Raw genomic sequence first — 24,594 nt, forward strand, 5'->3', positions numbered from 1 at the left:
CAACCCTCTTCTGAAAACATTACTGTATAATAAAGTTATCAATGGGCATACAGACTGAACCATGTTTAAAACCTGAATTGCTAAAGGCTTCAAATAAACTGTCATCCAATGGTATCTCTCTACATTCTTGATCTATATATATAAAAATGGCTGTGTGTGTGTGTGTGTGTGTGTGTGTGTGTGTGTGTGTGTGTGTGTGTTCCAGCATAACTCTGGAATGCCTCGAGCAATTTCAACCAAACTTGGTACACAGATGACTTGCTCTCTGGAAACAAATACTGTGGGGGTAAGACACCCCTAACACTCCTTGGGGTATGTGTTCTGTTAAGATACAGCCTGTTGTGCCTTAAAATGACTTCTACCGTACTACCATAAAATGGCTTCTACTGTATAGCCCAGTGGAGTTGCTTCACAGTACTCCACAAGGGGGCTCCCTCTAGTAAGAGGGAAAATCCAACATTAGAAATTAAGTTTCATCCGTGATAATTTTTGAGGACAAATGTATGGATTAGGATAAATATCCGGGAAATGCCGAGATATCAGCTAGTAAGGAACAAAATCAGCAAGATTTTATCCCACGGAACTACCCTGCATTCATAAAAATAATTTTAAAAAAGATTAATACATGAACACTGACATTTTGTAAGATTTTGAAAATGGGAAGACAATAGACCATTGTGTGAAAACCTATTTTCAGAGAAGAGAAAAGATTGCCAACTATTCAGAATAGTTTCTGAGCAACATACTTTAAGAATTGTAGTTTGGAATTAGCTGAATCTACACTGAACTGGAAACAATTCGAACTATATCTGCTGACAACAATAATGGAGAAATCTGATTTACTATTCATAATCCATAAATTCAGTAAATAAGTTCTGAAGCCATACAATCAAAACCTTATAATCTCTCATATTCCAAGGTAACATATTTATCTCTTAGGAAATAAATGGTTTAAAACAGTTAAAGGTAATCAAAATTACAAAATTAATTCCATGTATATAATGGACTATCAGCTGTACATTCAAATTCTATTCCAATCAAGCAAATTATTCTTTTAAAAAAAGGAATATGGTACAATGTCACATTTATGCAGGTATTACAGAGATATAACAACACAACCCAAAAACAATAGCAGTGCTAGTCCGTGAGAAATAAACCTTACATCCTTAGTAAAACAATACCTTTTATCAGGGAAAACCAAAATAGCACATAAATGGGTGCAAATCTTGTTCAAAATTCAGTAGGCAACATGTTACAAAATATTATTAAAGACTATATATATATATATATATATATATATATATATATATATATATATATATATATATATATATATATATATATATATATATATATATATATATATATATATATATATATATATATATATATATATAGTCTTTCACATGTATTAATGTGAAATAATATTCAAGACTGAAAGGCAGCAGCACCCTAAATATTCAACTACAGTCCAAAAACTCCTCAACACTGATTTATTCCTGTCCTCTCCTTCCCACCCCTGCAACTTTGCAAGCAAAAACCCTGAAGGACTTGCCAGTGATATCTAGATATTAAGCATTCTATAACATTGAAGATAACCGACATGGCATTCTAATGCTGTACGAACGTAGCTGATTTAAATTACTTTTGATTCCAGTTCCCCTTCCCATTTCAGTGTATAACCTACTATAATATATTACCAGTGGCTCAAATCTGCAAACTGAGGATTATAAAATAATAATCGATTCAAAGAAAATCCCAATATAACTAAAGTGTCTACACTTATGAGTCTTGGGCATCCTTAACCTTTCCTTTCTTAGAACCCCAGCAAGACTTTCTCCAAGAGACTTTTAATTCAAATATATCAAACATTTGATGTGGACGAAACAGGTTCTCCAGTAGAGAAGTGCAAAACATTTTCAGTGTGAAACTCAATTTTTGACCATTCTGGAAACGTTTCAAATACTAAACCTGTTTGGAATTGGAACTCAAAAAAGGAATGTTTCAAGTTTGAAATGTTTTGCGCTCATACAACCTTAATATCCTTCTGACCATTTAATCAGCAGGAATTTTAGGATTTAGTACAGGTAGTCCTTGACGTTCAACCACTCGTTTAGTAACCGTTTGAAGTTACTATGGCACTGAAAAAAAGTGACATGACCATTTTTGACACTTACAATCGTTGCAGCATCCATGTGGTCACGTGATGAAATTTAAATGATTGGCAATTGGCATGTATCGATGATGGTTGCAGTGTTCCGGGGTCATGTGATCACCTTTTGCAACCTTCTGACAAGCAAAGTCAATGGGGAAGCCAGATTCACTTAACAACTGTGTTACTAACTTAAAAACTATGGCAAGAAAGGTCATATAATGGGCTTTGTTAGCAACAGAAATTTTGGGCTCAATAGTTGTCATAAGTCGAAGACTACCTGTATAAGGCATGACCTTGCCCAATTAGATAGTAAGAAAGATCGTAGATAGGGGGAAGTGAAAGATTCAGCTCGTTTCCACTGAGAAAGTTCCAGCTGTTACCTGAATTTTTTTTCAGTGATCTTCAGAGATTACTGAAGGAATGTCCTTTTATTCTGTTAAGATGCATTCAGTACTTCACCTCCTACAAACTCTGCATAATTTATTATTGTATGACACAGCAATTCATGTTAGTTTAATCCCTAAGATGAAGAACAGAGGGATAAACAGATGTTCTTGTAGTATGAGTTGCATCGTCCTTAATCATGGGCAACTGGAGTTGAGGCTTATGAAGACGGACTACAACATCTGAAAGGTCAGCAGTTCATACTCCATTTTAAAGTATAAATAGCACTACTAAAAAGATCTTAAGGCAATTATATTCTTCAGAATATAACATATTTCCATTTATTATTTCTCCAGTTTGACATAAAGCAAATTACACATTTGCCCTTTTCTTCTTTTATTTTTGGTAACAGATTCCATAGAAGGAATAAGTGCTCAGTGTCTCTCTACAATATTATTTTATTTTTTCCTGGTTGCAATGGGTATTTGTGTGCTTATTTACAAGACACAATGCACGTCTCATGTCCAGCATTAACCCAGAATGGAGTAATTTCTTGACCTCAAATTATTCGTGAAACATATTTTTTCCTGACCTGGTAGCTCCCCAGTAGACCTAGACTTCAAGGGTGAGAATTCCAAGCCAGCGTAGACAAATTGATATCGGTTCATCTTCTCAACCATTTGAGCTATGACCAGACTCTTGAGCTTTCCTTGAATCTGAAGATGAGTGGGCAAACAGCAATCCTGACCCCTTGGTACTGCCAAGTTGGGAAACACTGCGATGTGAATGACCAAGTTGGAGTGGAAGAGTTTCAGTAATGTCATTTTTAGGAGTTGTCCTATTACATACACAAAAAGAAACATTCTACATTGAGATGAATAATATAAAAGTAAAGCAGTGAAATGAACAGACATGAAAATAAACACATTTTAAACAAGGCATAGGATGCAATGAGTAATATATACAGGTCACATGCTTTGTATGCACGATGCACAAACTCCATATTTTCAATTTGAGATCTTGCGCAGCAGAGAAGGAAACCAGCTGAAATCCTGCATATACCATTTAGCATTTTAACATGCAAATACACTATAGTACTCATTCTCTATGTATCCTCACTGTGAAGGAAGATTCATTTTACAAATCAATAACTGACCTGGGGATCTCATAGACCAGGGGTACCCAGCCTCTGGGCCGTGGTCCACTAATCAGTGGTGAGCTATTTGCAACCGAGCCACGAACGTGGCGGGAGAATGCATGCGCTTATCCCCCCCTTCCGTGAGTATGTGCATGTGTGCCCCATCTGCATTTTATTGCGTCTGACCAAATTACACTGTCATTGTCTTTATCAGCTAGGAACCTACACTATTATTTGGGTCTTTTGGCCATATAAACATTTACTATCTGAATGACCGCATCTAACATTTTATGCTTTGTGCCGAAGTGTATAGATGCATCAAATGTTTATTTGCATTTTTGCTACCTTTGCAGTTAGTAAAACGAACCGTGACCCGTCAAAAGCGCGGAGGACAAAATCGCGCTCGACGAAAGCGCGCATGTGACGTCATCACAGCGTGACGAAAAAAATTAAAAATTGAAATAAAATTAAAATTAAAGCAAGCCGATTCACATAAAGGTAAGGGTTAGGGTTAGGGTTAGGTTAAGGGTTAGGGTCAGGTTTAGAGCGTTAGCGTTAGGTTTAGCATTAGGTTAAGGGTTAGCGTTAGGTTTAGCGTTACGTTAACGGTTAGGTTTAGGGTTAGATTTAGGGTTAGGTTAAGGGTTAGGTTTAGGGTTAGGTTTGGGGGGGGTTAGAGTAAGGTTTTAGCTTTATTTTTACATTTTTCGATCACAGCGCAATGTTTTCGTCGCGCTGTGATGACATCAAATGCGCGCTTTCGTCGAGCGCGATTTTGTCCTCCGCGATTTTGTGGTGGAACCAAGACGAACATGCAGTAGTTGATATGAACTAAAGCAGAAACCTTCTTACCGTTCTTCAGCTGCTCTCTTCATGCCTTCAGGTAGGCTAGCAATATCTTGCTTGTTGTCTGCTTTGGTCTCTTGTTCTTGCACAGGCACTGCAGGGCTGGATCGCATCTGTAACATGCTTTGTTCATTATGAGGAAACTCTTCTTCCTCCACTCTCTGATTACGTACAACATCTGCTTCCATCTCTCTCTCAGATGCTTCCAGACAACTTTTGATCTCAGTTAAAGCTTCATGGCTTAAGTAATCATGGTTAGCAATGGCCACTCTGGAAGTCCCATGATTGCTTGTAGCACCCGTGCTAGTCCCCATTGATTTCGAAATCACTTTCAGTTTGTGAGAACTGGATTTGTAGTGTTTCTTCTTGTGCTTTGCTTTAGAGTTGTGCTTTAGGAAAAATTCACATGATTCTTGCAACACTCTCCGACTTTCACTGATTGGACTGATGGGGGAAAAGATAGAAATAATGCTAATTACCCCTTTTTTCTATAATTATTTAGATATATCAACTGAAGGTAAAACCTCCAACTTATCCAAGACAATCTCAAAATACTTGTAGATTTCATTTTATGCCAGATTATATTTCCAATATTTTTCAGTTTTTGTAGTAAACCTGCAGAAATGAAAATTTATTTATTTATTTATTTATTAGACTTATATACCGCTTCATAGGGCTTTCAGCCCTCTCTAAGCGGTTTACAGAGTCAGCATATTGCCCCCAACAACAATCCGGGTCCTCATTTCACCCACCTCGGAAGGATGGAAGGCTGAGTCAACCTTGAGCCGGGGAGATTTGAACAGCCGAACTGCAGAACTAGCAGTCAGCTGAAGTGGCCTGCAGTGCTGCATTTAACCACTGCGCCACCTCGGCTCTTATAAAATAAAATAAACTGCAAGGAAAGCTTGTAATATTTGCAGCTGACATAAAGTTGGGAAAAGTAGCTAATACTTTAAATGAAAAAAAAAGAATTACGAAATACCTCGACAATTTAAGAAGTAGATGGAAATGAACACGAAAGGAAGACATATAAAATGCATCCAGCGAGAAGAAACATAAGGTCTAAGTATAAAATAGTGGAGATCAGCCTTGACTGTGTGCAAAGGATCAGTCAACCAATGCAAACCGAGTGATCATGCTGTTAAAAAGTACTATCTGTCAAACTCATTAACTGGAGCATAGGTTCCAGGGCACAGGAAGATATTTTTTTCTATTCTGCCCTGGTCAGGTTCCTTTGGACTGCTATGTCAAGTTCTGGGAAGCACTATTGAAAAGATATTGATAAATTTGAGTTAGAGAAAAACTACAGACATGGTTGAAGGTCTGGAAACTAAAGTCTTTGAGGAATGGTTAAAGGTCTGGGTATATCTAGTCTATAGAACAGGGGTCCCCAACCTTTTGGACTTCAGGGACCACTAAATTCATAATTTTAAATCCCATGGACTTAATATGATCTACTGAATAACTGACTGGGTGGGCAGGGTTAGGTGGTTGTGTGACTGGATGGGCGTGGCCAACTTGATGTCACTCACGAGGGGCGCATCGCCGGCCTCTTCTCACCCCTTCCCTCCCAGCCACTACTCGCCCACCCTCCCCAGGAAGCAGTTGTTGGAGCTAGGCAGCCATCATGAGAAAGAGTTGGCAAAATAGCTGGCTCAGTTCAAATTGGATCTGATCGAGAAGGAGGCTCAGCAGAAGCACCTTACTGAGGACTAAGAGCATACATTTTCCAAGCAGAGGGAAGACCTACGGGAGGCCAGGTACTCGCCCCTGGAGGCTCCATGGGCTGAGAAGGTTAGCCAGTTCCAGGCCATGATGCAGTCCCACTGGAACAAGTCCCTCTGGCCGTTTGCCACCAGTGGCACTTTCCTCCAGCTTTTGCCCAAAGCCCTGCACAAGGAGGCTGAAGCAGACCCCAAGTCAGAATTTCTGCCCCCCTCTGACCCGCACAAAAAGACCCTGAAGGGGAAGACTCTCTGCAGCAACACAAGTGTTCATTGCACATATCCGGCCCAGAGGCTGTAGTTTGAGGACCCTGATTTAGTGCAATATAAAAATTGCAAATAATTTTTCTACAGACCACCCAAAGTTTCTCACAGACTACCAGTTGGTGACTGCTGCTACAGAAGACAGAGAAGAGATATGACAGCAGTCCTCAAATATCTGAAGGACTATCATACGTAACAGGTAGTGGATGTTTTTGCTACTGCCCCACAGGGCAGGACCAGAACCTGCCACTTAAAACTCCACAGAAACAGATTCAGGCTAGACACCAGGAGGAACTTCTTGGCTATGGGACTTGACAGATAATGGAAGAGGTTGTTAAATGCAGAGGTGTGCTCTCTTTCTCTGGGGACTTTTTCCAGATCAAAAAAAAATGAAGAGGAAAATAAAGTTACAAACAACTCAATGAAGGATTAGAACACCTGAAAACAAGGAGGATAATTACAAGGTTAAGTCCAAACTGAAGAGATGGGGGGGGAAAGTTGTAAAATCAGGTCATGTGCGTGACCTGGTTTATGACATTCATGATTTATGACCATAACAGGCAGACTCCAATTGTAAGTCGAGGACTATCTGTACCCAAAGTTATGTCTTGAAGAAGTTTAAGATCTGTTATTTATCAACTCAGAAAACAAAGTTGGAAAGCAAAATTAATCTTGGAGCAGGGAGAACAGTTAAAAGCAGAAGAAAATACCAAAAATGGTGATGGGATCCCCTTCACTGTATGTATTCAAAGTGTGACTGCAGACATCTACCCTAGAACCTTTAATGTAGATTTTTACAAAGTAGCAGATTGGACTTCATGGCAAAAATGGACCTTTTAACTTTATGATTCCATTATCTAGCTAAATGATGGAATCTTTGTTGTCTCCGCCCCCCCCCCCCAAAAAAAATGTTGTTAGCTCCCATCATCCCTGTCCATTGGCCATGCTTACTAAGGCTAGCGAAAGATTTAAAAAAAAATATTTGGAAGATCAGAGTTTCTCCAAACTACTCTAGTTGTTTATTTATTTATTAAATTTGTTTGCCACACATTTCACCCTGAAGTAACTCTGGCAGATTATACCTGAATGAAATCAGGTGGGAAAAACGATGGAGCTATAGATAAAATCAATGGAGTTTGCATGTCCTATCTGAGAAGTAGCCTCAGTAGTAACTCGAATCCCACTATATCTGGATGGCACGATGCTAGGAAATGTTGCTCTACCAATCACACATCCTTTGTCTTTTCCTTTGTTAACTCTATAAAGCCACTCAACCAGCTTGTAATATTTATGTTTCACAATCTACCTTCTTCTGATACTGTGTGACTGTCAGCAATATATGGGGACGACCTTGGAAGAGAGGTTGAAGAGATGTTGCTTGGGGAAGGGCCAGCATAGTCCGCAACTATGCGGAGCAAGAGGTTCAGAAGGGACTTTGCCTAGTTTCTCAGTTGTAAAGGAGATGGTGAGAGAACTACACTATAAGATTCTGTTAATATAACTTTACAATAAAGTACAATCAACATATCTAGTCATGTTTCCTGTCTGGTCCATTTGGTGAGACTGACAGTGGTGTGTGTGTTCTCTGAGTTTGGCTTATTTTTTCTTGCTATTTTATGCCTTCTTCTTCAATTGTCTCTCTAGGCCTGCATCTGTATCTTTGGTTCCTCAGCGTATTTATTCATTTATCAAATTTATCTAGCTGCCCATATCACTGAAGGAGACTACTATCTGCTTTGTTCTGGAAACCATTCCATTAATTGTTTCTTTCTCTGCTATTTAGCTCCATTCAACATATAACTTGTTGGCTTGAACATAGCATTAACAGTTGCCTACAAATTTCTGTATTTTCGGAGCATGCTTGCCTATCATTACTAAACTATAATTTACTGAAAACACACTATGTAATACATTAGCTTATGGGATTGGGGTTTAGTGTTACAAAGCATTACAACACATTAAGCTAAAAATGTTACTGACTTATTTGGCTTCATGTGAACATAGCTAGAATTTGGATAAATGGTCAAATCTTGAGTCCTTAATACATTCATTCTGAACTTGGACTGTTCATAAAACTAGTAGACTTTGTCACTTAGAATCTAAAAGTGCTCATATGTTATTTACATATGCAGTTTTTAATAAAACAAAATGGTTATCTCTAGATCACAGTATTCATATCCCTAAAGCACTTTATCCCTGCAGCACAAGGGAAAAGTCACAAAGCATCCTAAGATATATACTTGAAATATGTATTTTCCAAGTATGGAAGTATTAAGGAATTTTAATACATTCAAACATATATATTAAGATATTTTATCTATAAGTAAAAATGACAAAATACAAAAACACATCTTACTCTCTTTTGCGATTTCTGTTGAAGAAACTTGCCCATTCTGAACAGGTCTTTTTACTTCCTATCCAGAAGACTGGAGAGATGCCAACAATTAAAGTCATCAGGTACTTCATTAGAAACAAAGTTATTTCCGGTCTAGCTAATGTTTTGACCTGGAAAACAATAAGCATTTACTGAAAATACAATGGAGAAACAGTTTTCCTGCACTACATTTCAAAGGACAAAATGAAAAATAGCAGTTTCTGATTTATAGTGGAAAGATTAAAAACTTTAAGACTAAGAATATCTACTCTACACACTCAAATCTTTAGAAATTTTAATGGTACAAATGAACAATGGAATTTTATTTCTTTCTTTTTGCATATTCGAGATTAGAAGTAACTACCCTACCAGCCTTTGTAATTTCATAGAACAGAAAACCTGAGATATCGTGTAGAAAAAAAATTAAACTGCTTTAGAGCTTCAAAGTTTTATAATACTGAAATGACACTCTGAAGTGATACCAAAGATATTTAACTTGCAGTTACTTATCTTGTTTATTTTTGTTTCTAAATGACTTTATGTGACTTTATTGGAGGGGTACATATTAACCTGAAATGTCCATTTAATTAAGATGTTTATTATGCGAATTATTAATTTTCTCAAGTTTAAATGTTAAATGTATATATGTATACATCCAATGCCGAGGATGCTGCTAACTAGTCTATGAAGATACCCTCAAAACGATGCTAGAGTACTGCACACCAAGACAACTAGACACAAGAACAGTTTTTTCCCAAATGCCATCACTCTGCTAAACCAATAATTCCCTCACCATTGTCAAACCATTCACTAAGGCTGATTACTATTACTATTCTTCTCATCATTCCTATCACACATCTCTTCCCACTTATGGCTGCAGGATTGTAACTTTGTTGCTTGTATCCTTACGATTTATATTGATATTGTTTGTTTCCTGATTGCTTATTTGTACTCTATGTCTATCATTAAGTTCTGTACCTTATGTATCTTGTCTTTTATGTACACTGAGAGCATATGCACCAAAGACAAATTCCTTGTGTGTCCAATCACACTTGGCCAATAAAGCATTCTATCTATCTATCTATCTATCTATCTATCTATCTATCTATCTATCTATCTATCTATCTATCTATCTATCATCTATCTATCTATTCTATCGATCGATCGATCATCTATCTATCCATCTATCCATCTATCCATCTATCCATCTATCCATCTATCCATCCATCCATCCATCCATCCATCCATCCATCCATCCATCCATCTATCTAACAATTTAAAAAATTATCTTCTATAACAGGAAGACACCAGATTTGAAACTTATAAGATTATGCTCCAGTAACAAATTTTGAATTTCAAATGAATAATATGGTCCTACCATCTTCAATTTAAAGATTTACAATCATGAAGCCCTTAACTATACACTTCATGATACAGGCAATGAATTTGGCCCTCACAAAATAAATTATACAACCCTGAGCTACCATATCTAACAGTTACAGAAACTTTTCAGGTCTTCTAAAGTACTGGTAGCATCAGATATTCTTTCAAAACAGTGTTCTCCTTGCCCGTGGACTAATTGATTCATCAAAACATACAACCCCAACCCCAAAATCTTATACCCTATTCCTTGTCATTCAAGCATTAAGTTTGCTAAGAGTTCAATCTTACCTCATAAGGACAGGGTATATGGAATTGATCACAGTGGTCATAAACCCAAGTGGTTTCCCATATCTTCCTATACACCTGCTCATAGATGTAGCAGCCCAAGAGTATCGCTAGAGGTACGAGGTATAAGCCGCTGAAGACGCCAATTCGAATCATGAATTTTTTCAACTTCTCTTGATTCCTGCCATCATTTTGTATGACTTGGCGCACATGATTTAGAGAAATTATACCGGCTAAAAGGAGGGATAAACCAACAAAGACACAAATGCACAAAGGCAGGAGAACAAAATATCGAGATGTAGCTAAGTCGTAGAGGCCAATAAAGCAGACGCCACTAATGTTGTCACCTTCCACTTTGTTCATGGCAAGGAGCATCACTGTGAGAAACCCCGGCATGCCCCAGGCAGCTGCATGGAACCACATGGCTTTTTGTTCAATAGCTTCACAGCTCCATTTTCTTCCAGCAGCGAGAAACCAAGTGACTGTGAGGATCACCCACCAGACAGTTCCGGCCATTGTGAAAAAGTACAAAGCCATGAAGACAAGGGTGCAACCTTTGTTCTGAGACCCAAGAACGACTGTTTCGCCAAGCTGCAGCTTTTCATCGCTCTTATTACAGGCTGTTTTGTTTCCCAGGACAAACCCGAGAAAGTAAACGAGAGACACTATACTATAACAAACAGAGTAGTATATAATTGGCCTCTCTGGATACCTGAACCTTTTAACATCTATCAAAAATGTTAGGAACGTAAACAGAGTGGCACAAAGGCAAAAAATTGAAACAATGCCAATAAAGCTTTTGGCAACTTCTAGCTCATGATTATTGAAGTACATGTTGGGGCAAGGGGGTGCGCACTGCTCAATGCCTAAAAACCTATAGCCTTGTCCACTGGATGTCTGCAAATGACGTGGACACCAAAATCCATAGTCCCTTTTGGGCTGCCCTGGGATCTTCCATGTGTCCTGGGCTCTTGTAGTAAAAGAAGCAGTGACAGCAGCAGTTTCATCACAGTCCTCCAGTCTAGAAAGTGAAAAGAGGGGGAAATTGGTTATGATACTACAGAATTGGCTCCAGGCTACCCAGGGTTCCATTTGCCTGTTACTCTAAACACACACACAAAACTTCTCAACACACGAGACGTATGTTTGTAAGCATACTCTAGGTATATTTTATTTGTAAATCTTTATTAAACAAGGTTAAATATTTTAACAAGATGTTAAAGCTTTTATTGTAATTCCAAGTGTTCAACTTAAATGTTTTGTAAATATACGCACACTTCATTATTTTTTGTAATCTTTTAGGTAAAGGAAAGCAAGCTAGTTTGTAGAAAATTATAATCTACATATATACAATTTAAACAGAAAGAAAACAAAATTAAGAGGCAAGAATGCACAAAGGGTCACTATGAGGGAACACAGTCTCAGGTACACTGAAGCAATAATGTGCCTCTTGTGCCTCAAACACAAAAGTTGCTAAAAGTCAATCCAGAGCTCCGAGAATAACTTCCCCACTTTACAGACTGCTGAAGGCCGGGATAGTGAAGCTATGGCACACGTGCCAGAGGTGCCAGACAGAGCCCTCTCTGTGGGCATGCACACTGTTGCCAGCTGGTCTTCTGGGTTCCGTCGTGCGCATATGCCCCAGACAGCTGGTCCAGCATGTATGTGCACTGGCTAGCTGCTTTCTTTTGGATTCCGGCATGTGAAGAGCAGCTGGCCACAACACATGCGCACTACAGAACCCAGAAGAGCAGCTGGCCGCCACGTGCATGCACATCGGCCAGCTGCTCTCTTCTGGGTTCTGATAGCGCATGCGTGCTCACATCCATAAGGCAATGCCCTTCCCCCGCGCAAACACATACAACCTTGCCCCCGCACCACCCCCACATGCCTCACTGAAGCCTCCGAACTTCCGTTAGGCTTGTTGGGCCTGTTTTTTGCCATCCACAGGCTAAGGCGGCTTTCTGAAGCCTGGGGAGGATGAAAACAGCCCCCCCCCTTGCCCTCCAAAAGGCCAAATAACAGCTGGCCAGCACATGCATGTGCATTGGAGCTGACATAGAACAACACATCACATGCCCTCCATGTGCCACCTGTGGCATGCGTGCCATAGGTTTGCCATCATGGACCTAAGTCAATTCTAGTAGAAATAGTGTTTATTTTTTAATTCTTATTTATGTTGTTTGTGTTTGAATTCTACTATGGTTGTTTTATTTTTTCTTTCTTTTTCAGTTCTTGAACATTGCTGAATTTCATGAGACTGCCAGAGAGTATAAATTCAACAAATAGAAATTAAGAGGGTAAGAAATATATGAAAAGCGCTGTACCTGCTGCATTCAAGTTCCTTAGGCCATCCAATTTCAAACATGTCTATCATCTTTTTACAGTCCTCATACACTCTTGCACAAAGGCTCCGGCAAGGGTAGACAACGCGTGTTTGTTCAAAGCAAGCAGGCACAAAGGCTTTGCACAGAAATGCATGGACATCTGGGGAGCACTGAAGATTCAGAAGGGGAAGAAAGAGCTTTGGGAGAATAAAATGAGATGTAGATTAGTGTACAAAGAAAATTCATAACAAATCAAAGCAAGAGTGGCTTTAATCCTTTTTCCCTTTCCTTTTCTAAAACACTACCAGCTTCCATAAAAGAATGTCTTCCAAACTATAACATTTTAATAAGCCTGACACCCCCAAAAATCCTGTCAAACTTATTTTTGTAAAAAGTCCTATAGCATGGGTGTCAAACTCAAGGCCCGTGGGCCAGATCCGGCCTGTGGGGTGCTTAGATCTGGCCTGCAGGGCCACTCTGGAAACAGCAAATACCACAGACCTCCTGAGCTCCGTTTTCACAGGCAGAGGGTTGCAGGAGACCATTGTGACCAAAAACAGAGCTCGCACCTGAAAACGGAGATCAGGAGCTGGTTTTCGCTGGCAGGGTGTTCAGGCCACCACAGGAACCCCTGAAATGAGTGACGTCAAGCTGGCCACACCCACCCTAGCCACACACCGAGGTCAAACACAAACCTAATGCGTCCCTCCATGAAATCGAGTTTGACACCCCTGCCCTATAGAATGGGTTTTCATTTCTCAATTAACATCTTCTGACAAGAGAAAGATTCCAACAAAATGATTTCAGAGATTTCTAGCAAAACGTTGAAGTGTAGCAAACAGGTTTTACTATGAACCAAAATTAAAATTCTGTGGGGGGGTGCAGTCAGAGGTTGAAAATGTTATGCTGCAGGGTTAAGGCGAGGTACTAATCTCCTAACCTTTTAAGGCCATGGGGGATTGAGAGCAAGAAAGAGCAAGCAGATGTTTTCATATCCACCTGCACTTGAAGATGAGGGCATATTAATTGCTCCCATTAATTATAGTCCAGGTTTCTATGGCAAAGCTTATAAGCTGTATATTTGAAGTCTTTTCGCTTGTATAATCACACTGAACATTAATTAAACATCCACAGTTCCAATGCTTAATGTGCCATAGGTTTGACCTCTTCATCCTGTTTGTGACAGGTGCCTTTTCTAAAACATCAGGATAGATGTTTATCTAATTAATGTTATTTTGTTCATTGTATTCAATGGCTGCCCAGAAAATGTACAAGTCAATAGAATGTTTCTTTATTTAGGGTATCCATTGTATGGGCCAAATGAAAAAATTCTATTGTACAATAAATCACATTTCCTGGCAAACACAAAAAAAGTGAAGGAAAACAAATACCGGTTGAATTGTTGATAAGAAAGACTAAAAATGCTCTAAGACTGGATACACAAATTATGCCATGTGCACAACATATATTAATAGCTATAATGAATAAAATGTTTTATATAACTATCATATTCGTGTCAAATATGTAAAAAAAATCCTAAACCTATGTTAGCAATGTAGGGAGAAAGCATAGGGTGCATAGACATATCAATTATTGGGGAAACTGCACCACAATAATTTAAAAGTTCAATAGTTGAAATGTTCAGGAAGTTGTGCGATAATGATAAATATGGGGTCTTCCCACAGGGGTCTTCCTCAAACCCACTTGATATTTTAAGCATAGAATCAGAAGCAATTTGCTTTCAAAAGGTCTTTTGCACACACATACAGTATGGTGCAATTGCCTTCCTCTTTTCCTTCAGTTTCTTCTGTTCTTTTGTGTGTGTTTCTGCGTATGTGTTCACACCTTCAAGTATCTTTGAGCACGAGACTGCCTGATCAAGTCTCATCTAGGATTTCAGACATTGTTTACCATTGCCTCCTTTCTAGAGTTGAAGAAAGTGATTGGCCCAAAGTCACCCAATTGGCTTTGTGCCTAAGGTGGGACTAGAACTCTCGATCTCCAGCTTTCTAGCCTGGTGCCTTAATCACTTCATCAAACTGACTCCAACTGAAACAAAAATTATTCTTTGAAATGTAGTGTGTGTTATCTATGAATTATCTATCAGTCGTGAGAGTTTCCATTACATCTATTAAATCTATTTCCTTTCTACATTAACAGCTTAAAATGATTTTGTTGATTTACCATACATTAATGCCTGGATAATGAAGATTGTAAATGTTCAGCTTTTTTTCAGTGGCTCAACAGGATTTCAAACTGTATTCTGCAAAATTCAAGTCACACACACACACACACACCACAAATGCAGTTAATTTTCTCTCATTAGAACTCTTCATCAAGGTCTTGGGCGTTTTAAAAAATTAGCAGGTTCTATTGCTTGAAAAGATTTAAAAATTTATTTCTATTTTCTGCATGATTGCATGAACATTGAAGTTCGCCTAAAAATCTTGCACATTTTGTCTGTTTTTGTGAGGTACAACACATCTCATTTTAGCAGTTTATTCTAGATAAATCAGAACATTGTACAAGAAACCAAACATGACTGATTTGCACTGTCAATCATTTGTCTACAGGATTCTTTTCTTTTTAAATCTCTTCCAGAGACCAGAAAAGTGGATTAGAAAACCATCTATCCTCTGGCTGTGTTGGTTAGTTGTTTCTGGAAATGTTTAATGTGGTGTAATGGATTAGTTTATAACCCCTATTAAACAACTTGTGACCCACTGGATCATCATTTCAGATATATTTCAGATGTACATTTCAGATATATATTATCAGATTCCTCAATTGCCTTTATCAATGACAGATTTTGTAATGTACTGGAAAAAAATTTTTTTAATGTAAGGATATATTCAGAAGTATATCAGCCTTGAAAGTAGTCCTATAGAACTGTTTAGTACAGTCAAACATACAGTAAGCAGTTGACCATAGGAAATGTTTTATGACATGTTATATTATGTCAGTAAAATGGTTTCTGATCATTTGTCATGTTTTAGAAAATTTGCCAAATTTCAATTCCAAAGAAGTCATGGGTCCCAGATTTGGGATGCATTCTTAGTTAGTCCATCGGAGGGAGCTTACTTGAAAAATCTTTGGCATATGAACTATTTCACCCAGTTAAAGATTACAGACACAAGTTTTAGTTAGTCCTTGATTTATAGCTGAAACCTAATAGTGGTCCAAAGTTACAACAGCCTTGAAAAAAGTGACTTACAACCCATCCTTTAAGTTACGACCATTGCGTAACTCTCAATGCACACTTTTAACAGCTGGCTTGCATTTACAATGGTGGCAGTGTCTTGAGATTATGTGAATGTAATTTGCGACTTTTCCAGCTGACTTATGACAAGCAAAATTAATCAGGGAAGCTGAATTCACTTAATAACCATGTGATTCACCTAATGACTATGGTGATTAGCTTAATGAATGCAATTTTGGTCCCAATTGTGGTTGCAAATTGAACTGTACCAGTATATAGATAAATGTTACTACTTTTCATGTATAAATAAGAGGCTACTATTGCTGGTAATGTTTAACAGTTTATCTTTTTCTAATCTAGAATTGTGGTTAGATTTTGATCATTACGTGAGGGATTGGAGGTTCTTTAAATGAAAGGTGTACTGATGTTATTTATGACTGGTAACTTTTATTGGTGGTTTATAAGGAGAGTTGAAGTTTTCCATAGATGTAGATATATGGAAAACGGGGTATATAAAGATATATTTGTATTTTAAGAGACAGATGTATACTGTTAATGTTGAATATACTTATTGGGATGAAGGGAAAAAAATATTTTCTTTTTTTGGAAAGTTTTTTACCTGCACATTTAAAATATTGATTTCTTTTAAAAAGTATTTTGTGAGGTTTGTGTTAATTGTATCTGTTTAATATAATCCTTAATAACGTGGTGGCTCAGTGGCTAAGACGCTGAACTTGTCGATCAGAAAGGTTGGCAGTTTGGCGGTTCGAATTCCTAGCGCCGCTTAACGGAGTAAGCTCCTGTTACTTTTCCCAGCTTCTGCCAATCTAGCAGTTTAAAGCACGTAAAAAATGCAAGTAGAAAAATAGGGACCACCTTTGGTGGGAATGTAACAGCATTCAGTCATGCTGGCCACATGACCACGGAGACGTCTTCGGACAGCACTGGCTCTTCGGTTTTGAAATGGAGATGAGCGCCATCCCCTAGAGTCGGGAACGACTAGCACATATGTGCGAGGGGAACCTTTATCTAATAAAATCATTCAAAAAGAAAATCATCTGAGCCTCCAGGCTAGTCTCTTTCCAAGATTTTAAAAGCCTATGGTGATATTTTGTAGCTGTTCTTTGCAATATTATTTTATCCCCAAGTGTGTCAACAGAAAGGGATATTGTCAGTTCAATCACTTGAAACTTTTTCTGTTACATACTTGTTCCTTGAAGACAGCTTGCTTCATGAGTTGATGGTCTGCCTATATACCCTTGTTACAATCGCTCCTAAGAGTGAATCTTCTCATTTTCTTATACTGCATAATTGCATTCTTTCTGTACATCTCTTGTCTGAACCATCTTTTTCCTTAAACACCCATAGACAGTTTCATGTGTGAAGGTTGTTCCTACTGTTAAAAGTTTGAGCAGCACAGAAAACCTTCTGTGCATTTTGTTTCTGGTGGTTATTCTCACCTGCTCGCTTTTCTATTCTATTTGTCGTCTTTACGGAAAGTTGTTCCTACTGTGCCCCAGTTGTAGAGCTTCCTTTCTTTGAAATGATAAATCCTCATCATTTTTCATCAACTGAATGTGGCTACTTGCTGCTCCAATCTTATGTCTTTTTCTTCAAGGATCTTTTTCTTCATTTGCTGTAACACAACCCTGGTTGTTTTCAGGGCAAGAAGATAAAGATGCCACAAGCATGGATGTCACCACATTTTCACTTTTTCTTCATTCTTGTCTCTAAGGTAAAGTTAAAGGTAAAGGTTCCCCTTGCACATATAGTTGCAAGAAAAAGTATGTGAACCCCTTGGGATTACGTGGAGTTTTCCATGAATTGGTCATAAAATGTGCTCTGAACTTCATCTAAGTCACAACAATAGAAAAACACAGTCTGCTGAAAATAATACTACACAAACATTAGCTGTTGCCATGGTTTAATTGCACATAACATGTAAAAACATTCACAGTGTAAGGAGGAAAAAGTATGTGAGCCCCTAGCCTAATGATGTCTTCAAGAGCTAATTGGAGCCAGGAGTGAGCCAACCCTGACTCCAATCAGTGTGATGATATTGTATGTGTTGCTGACAGCTGTCCTGTCCTTTAAAAACACACACCTGTTTTGGGTTTACTGATTTCAAGAAGCACTGTCTGATGTGAACCATGGCTCACATGAAAGAGCTCTCAGAAGACCTATGATCAAGAATTGTTACTTGCATGAATAGCAATAGCAATAGCAGTAGCAGTAGCAGTTAGACTTATATACCGCTTCATAGGGCTTTCAGCCCTCTCTAAATGGTTTACAGAGTCAGCATATTGCCCCCAACAATCCGGGTCCTCATTTTACCCACCTTGGAAGGATGGAAGGCTGAGTCAACCTTGAGCCGGTGAGCCGGTGAGATTTGAACAGCCGAACTGCAGAACTGCAGTCAGCTGAAGTAGCCTGCAGTGCTGCACTCTAACCACTGCACCACCTCGGCTCTGAAGCTGGAAAGGGTTACAAAAGTATCTCCAAAAGCCTTGATGTTCATGTCTCCACGGTAAGACAGACTGTCTACAAATGGAGAAAGTTTAGCACTGTTGCTACTCTCCCTAGGCGTGGTCGTCCTGTAAAAATGACTGCAAGAGCACAGCGCAGAATGCTTCATGAGGTAAAGAAGAATCCTAGAGTGTCAGCTAAAGACCTACAGAAATCTCTGGCACATGCTAACATTTTTGTTGACACATCTACAATAAGGAAAACATTAAACAAGAATGGAGTACATGAGAGGACACCACGGAGGAAGCCACCACGAGGGAAGCCATTGCAGCACGTTTGAAGTTTGCAAAAGAGCACCTGGATGTTCCACAGCACTACTGGCAAAATATACTGTGGACAGATGAAACCAAAATTGAGTTGTTTGGGGAAAACACACAACACTATGTGTGGAGAAAAAAAGGCACAGCACACCAACATCAAAACCTCACCCCCATTGTAAAACATGGCGGAGGGAGCATCATGAATGAATTCCAGGGTTTATCAAGACATTTTGCAGGAAAACGTACGACCATCTATCCGCCAACTGAAGCTCTGCAGAGGATGGGTGATGCAACAGGACAATGACCCAAAGCATACAAGTAATTCAACAAAAAAATGGCTTCAACAGCACAGACTACGCCTTCTGGAGTGGCCCAGTCAGAGTCCTGACCTCAAGCCGATTGAAATGCTGTGGCATGACCTTAAGAGAGCGATTCACATCAGACATCCCAAGAATATTGCTACACTGAAACAGTTTTGTGAAGAGGAGTGGTCCAAAATTACTCCAGATCATTGTGCAGGTCTGATCTGCAACTACAGGCAACGTTTGGTTGAGGTTATTGCTGCCAAAGGAGGGTCAACCAGTTATTAAGTCCAACAGTTCACATACTTTTTCCTCCTTGCACTGTGAATGTTTTTACATGTTATGTTCAATTAAACCATGGTAACATCTAATGTTTGTGTAGTATTATTTTCAGCAGACTGTGTTTTTATATTGTTGTGACTTAGATGAAGTTCAGAGCACACTTTATGACCAATTCATGCAAAACTCCACGTAATCCCAAGGGGTTCACATACTTTTTCTTGCAACTGTATGTGCTAGTCATTCCTGACTCTAGGGGGCGGTGCTCACATCCGTTTCAAAGCCAAAGAGCCAGCACTATCCAAAGATGTCTCTGTGATCATGTGGCCGGCATGACTAAATGCCGAAGGCACATGGAACGCTGTTACCTTCCCACTAAAAGTGGTTCCTATTTTTTCTACTTGCATTTTTACATGCTTTCGAACTGCTAGGTTGGCAGAACCTGGGACAAGTAATGGGAGCTCACTCCATTATGTAGTACTATGGATTCAAACGACCAAACTGCTGATCTTTCTGATCAACAAGATCAGCATCTTAGCCACTGAGCCACCACGTCCCTCTATTCTTCTCTCTGCTGTCAGTTATAGAGAGACTTGTATTTCTTATTCCTTTCTCTGGCCCTCTTCATGTTATTCAAATACAAACTCTAAATTTACAAGGACTTCCTCTACTTTAAGTAAATTCTTGCTAGCACTGTTAACTCAATCAGGCACTGCTGCTTGAATCTATCCAGCTTATATCTACCTTAAGCTGTTCCATAAGCAGGAAACCAGTCAGCCAATCTCTACAATGGGCAATCAGCAGCTCCCAGGACCTATCAACTATTCATGTGTGTTCCTCTCCACAACTCTACACACAATCCTCAAGAGACACAGTGCTTTTGTCACTTCCTCCCATTAAACTCCCTGACCAAATTCCCACAGGTATTGGATTCAACATCTAAACTGAATCTAGTTCCCTGCCCCACCTAGTTAAAATGCCAACTTTGGTTCTTAAAATCATCCCAAATGTAAAAAGTAGCCTAAATTGGGGAGTGGGGGGGAAAGGACTTTTTGATGCAATACCTACATTAATCCTTAACTCAAGAGGTACCTTAAGGGCACCCCATTTTGCTGATTAAAGACTTCCTTAGAAGCAAGTCCTGCCAAATTCAATTGGACTTACTCCTGTATAATTGTACTTAAAATTGCAGCTTTAAAAAGCATTCTCAATGCTTAATCTTTCATCTTCGTTTCTACATGTGTTGACCTGCCTCAGTTACCTTACAAGGTATAAAGTGAGTGCTCAAATGCTATTTATTTTTGTGCATGTGTACATGACTTCTTTATAATTATATTGAAATGATTCAAATAATTTTCTTTGTTAATAAAGGCATGCACTAGCATCCTGTGTCCGCCTTCAATTGCCAGAATACCCTTCTTCTGCAAAACTCTCCCTTACATGCAAATATACAAATTTAGTAGATAGCCATTATTAATGGGCAGATGATTTAAATGCATCAGACATATTTCTACTATATTTGAATATATAGAGAGAGAGAGCAGAAAAGAACCTGAGCAACTCCATTTTTACACTTTTCACATTCACATTCAACTTTTGACATTTCACATTTATAACACATTCTACAAAGACCTTATATAGAAGGGGGTGGGGGGACAAGGCTATTAAGATGGTTGAGAAAGTCCAAGCCCAATCGGCTTTACATTACTGGAATCAGCCCAAATCAGTTTAAAGAAGCTATCATAATGGTATTGATTGTCTTGTTATGTTCCTATTATTTCCTAATATAGTGAGAGAAGGCCAAGGAACTTTGGGGATTTTAGGGCTTGAAATTGTTTGTGAAGTTGCCAGAAGATTGTATAACATGAACATGTAATAGGGATGGACTCTTATTCCAAAATGTATTTAAGCCATGTATTCAGATCTATCAGACATTCTCTTTCATGATTGGGAATCCTTTTGCAAAAGCTTATATACAATTGTATTTTAAATAAATCTGCTTTTTATTGTTCATGGTCTCCTTGAGAATTTTATTTCTGACAAAAATGTTAAAATATTTTATTTTTAATGACTCATGGAATTGACATTTAAGTATAAGAAAAAGAAAATATAACAAAAATTAGCTCATACTACAAATTAGGTAATTCTAGAAAAACAAGATGCAGTTTATATATGAAAAGTTAAGATGTGTCAATAATTTTCAAAATTATACTTTCCAAAAAACAACCTAAAGAATAGCTGTCAATTTTGAAATGAAAGCATTCCCCAGGGGAAGGCCTAATCCAGCTGACAATCATGCTTCTCTCAATGGATGCTTAACACAATCCTTTTATGCAGAGCTAACTCATAACAAGACAGTCCCCAGACAGCTAGACTCTAAACCATTAAGACTAAATCAACACCTTGACCTGTGTATAAAACTTAATGGGCAACAGGGCAGATCTTTCAGTATCATAATGATCATAATTATAATATACCAGTTGGCAACCTAAATACTGCCTTTTTCATCAACTGTATCTTCCCAACACTCTTCAAAAGTAAAATACAGAATATTTTACAATAGTCTAATGCAGGGGTGTCAAACTTAATTTCATTCAGGGCCACAACAAGGTTGTGTTTGACTTTGGGGAGCCGGGGTGGGCGTGGCCATGGTGGGTGTGGCCAGCTCGACATCACTTGTGTCAGGGGTGCCTGTGGTGGCCCAAGCACTGCCAGTGAAAATGAGCTCTCGATCTCCATTTTCGGCTTTGATGGCCTCCTGCAACCCTCTGCCAGCAAAAACAGAGCTCAGGAGGAGCCCTCCCGAGTTCCATTTTCACTGGCAGAGGCACTGTGGGCTGGTCCTTTGCTGTTTCCAGGGCAGCCCCACGGGCCAGATCTAAGGGATGGACCAGCCCCCAGGCCTTGAGTGACACCTCTGGTCTAATGGGTCACAATTTGCAGAGCCTGAGATAAAGGCTCTGTTCCATTCATGTACCCAACCAACCAAATCCAGATATTTATTTATGTTTCCATATTTTGAAAAAGACTCAATTACCAGCTCTTGCTCCTAACACAATAAAAACATTGAAAAATGGAACTGAGTCAAACTGTCAAGATATAGACAAAATCAGAAAAATAAATTTAAAAGCAGATTGAAAAGGAAACATCCTAGGAAAAGCCCTTTCACTGCATAATCACACACATAATAGATGCTGTAAACTGTTTCTTGAATTACCAGTAATTAAGGTTTCTAAAACAATAAATTAAAGGCAAGTATGGTCTAGTGGTTAAGGTGCTGGCCTAGAAACCAGGAGACAATGAGTTTCAGTCCTACCTTAGGCATGAAAGCCAACTAGGTGACCTCTGGCCACTCACTCTATGTCAGTCCAACCCACCTCACAGTGTTGTCATTGTGGAGAAAACAAGAGGAGGAGGAAAGAATATTTATTATGTAGGTTCACCTCCTTGAGTTATTTATAAAAGTAATAAAGGCAAGATAAAAACTAATCATCTTACATTGTTGTACTGCAAAACGTATCTGCATTGCAAAAACACTGCTTATAAATATGTGCAAGGACAAAACTCACCTTCAAGTGGGAAGCTGCAGTGTCCTGATCATAATGTCCCATCATATTAGGAAAAAACGTCATATTGTAAGTCATTCCAGAACATCTTGGAATAATAATAGGCTCACAGGTGAACAAACTGTGTCCATAGGTCAAGTTTAAGATTAAACTCCAGATCAGAAAGAAAACAAGGACCCCCATCTTCCCAAATACTTCCAGCTTCACCATAAGGATTTGTTGATGTTTTTTGGAGGGGGGGGGAGTCCTGCTTTCTCTCTCAAGACATTCAGAGATTACATTTGTTGTTTCTCTTCATATTTGCATCCCTGCTTTTAAAGATAACATTTTCCCGCCGACTGCAAACTGCAAAGCAACCAAAAGAAGTTAATTGATAACCGCTTTTAACTCAAATCAGGAATCTTGTAAACATTAAACAGAAAAGAAAATCGTACTTTACAACTGTAAACAGCAGCTTCCTTCTCTATTTAGGCCAGACAAAAGAATACTGGATTTACTCTCTTCAACCAGGGAGTTGGGCTAAAAACCAGTTACTACCACAAAAAAGCACAAGCCTCTGCATGTTTACTCAACAGCATTCCACTGCATGCAGTGAGATACTCCCCGAAGTGTTAAGAAAGGCAGCCAGGCGGAGAAACTATTTGTTCCCAATAGTTACGCACACAGGCTACAAGCTGTAGCGAGGAGCACCATCCAAACTTTAAAATCAAACCGATTATATCCAATGCAAAATCACTCGCAACTTCCCCACGGGGGTCACAGCCGCTTTATGTTTGCGATATACTAGGGATTGTCAACGGACGCTCCTTTTTTTGTCGGAAAGCATAGCCGGCCCGGGATTGAGTAAAATAAATAAAAAAACTGTTGCTACCCAAACGATACTTCCTCGCTCTAAGTATTCCCAAAGCTCTCCGTCCTCCCATGCGCGCAAAGAGGAAAAAAAAGGGAAATAAACTCCAAAGGAAAACTCCCAACAAAACCAGGCTGGGGAGGCCGTTGCTCGCTTCCTGCCGCACTCCGGAGGCCACCTGCGACTGCGGGTCCTACCAGCTTTCCACGCCACTTACCAGACCCCCCAATGCGGGGTCTTCGGAGCCTGCAAAAAACCAACAACCCAGCAAGCGTCGAACTCTTCGCGCTTCGACGGTTTCCCTTCCCCGCGTCTAAAGGCGGCGGGGGGGGGCAAGCGGGGCGAGTTTTTCAAACGCCCCCTGCGAGCTGCGACCTCCGATCCCCCTCCCTTCTTCCCTTCCCCCCAAAAAATCCGGAGGGAGAGAGCACAAAGAACGCCCCGCGACTTGAAACCCGAGCAATGGAGGAGAGCGAAGAGCTGCTCCAAGGAAAGGCGCAAAAGGCGAGGTTTTTGAAGAGGCTTTTCCCGTGGGATTCCCGTCGCGGGAGGAAAGCGCGGAGCCCAACCAAGCCAACTCGGGCTCCGCCTCCCTTTTTGTATGTCCTCCTCCTCCACCACCACCACCGGGGGAGAAAAGTGCCAGCGCCGTCCCGGAACAGGCTGCGCCAAACGGCCGCGCGCCCAGGCTCAGCGGGAGGCCAAGCCCGCGCGCCCCACCTCACCTGCGCC

At 39.5% G+C, this 24,594-nt stretch overlaps 1 protein-coding gene across 2 annotated transcripts; it reads right to left on the minus strand.

Moving 5' to 3' along the window:
* Positions 1–1,382: 1,382 nt before the first annotated feature.
* On the minus strand, positions 1,383–24,187 carry FZD6 (frizzled class receptor 6). Of its 2 annotated transcripts, XM_014073775.2 has the most exons (7): positions 23,447–24,187; positions 23,016–23,357; positions 12,881–13,077; positions 10,557–11,574; positions 8,868–9,016; positions 4,530–4,967; positions 1,383–3,377 (listed from the first exon to the last, which is right to left on the minus strand). In XM_014073775.2, the coding sequence occupies exons 2-7, from the start codon at positions 23,220–23,222 to the stop codon at positions 3,212–3,214; spliced, it is 2,175 nt and encodes a 724-aa protein (XP_013929250.2). In that variant the 5' UTR covers positions 23,223–23,357; positions 23,447–24,187; the 3' UTR covers positions 1,383–3,211. The 2 variants fall into 2 exon arrangements, with proteins under 2 accessions (XP_013929250.2, XP_013929249.2); XM_014073774.2 differs by having other exon boundaries at positions 23,016–24,187.
* Between the last annotated feature and the right edge of the window lie 407 nt (positions 24,188–24,594).

This window comes from Thamnophis sirtalis, unplaced genomic scaffold (assembly GCF_051295495.1).
Source record: "Thamnophis sirtalis isolate CommonGarterSnake01/CBP01778 unplaced genomic scaffold, rThaSir2_p1.2 scaffold_2, whole genome shotgun sequence".
Lineage (NCBI taxonomy): Eukaryota > Metazoa > Chordata > Lepidosauria > Squamata > Natricidae > Thamnophis > Thamnophis sirtalis.

Coding starts and splice junctions, on each gene's coding strand:
- FZD6 (XM_014073775.2), bottom strand. CDS start 23,222: ATGGTGAAGCTGGAAGTATTTGGGAAGATGGGGGTCCTTGTTTTCTTT. Junction 4,968..8,867: donor AACAGAAATCGCAAAAGAGA/GTAAGATGTGTT, acceptor TTCCCCCATCAG/TCCAATCAGTGAAAGTCGGA. Junction 3,378..4,529: donor AAGAGAGCAGCTGAAGAACG/GTAAGAAGGTTT, acceptor TGTATGTAATAG/GACAACTCCTAAAAATGACA.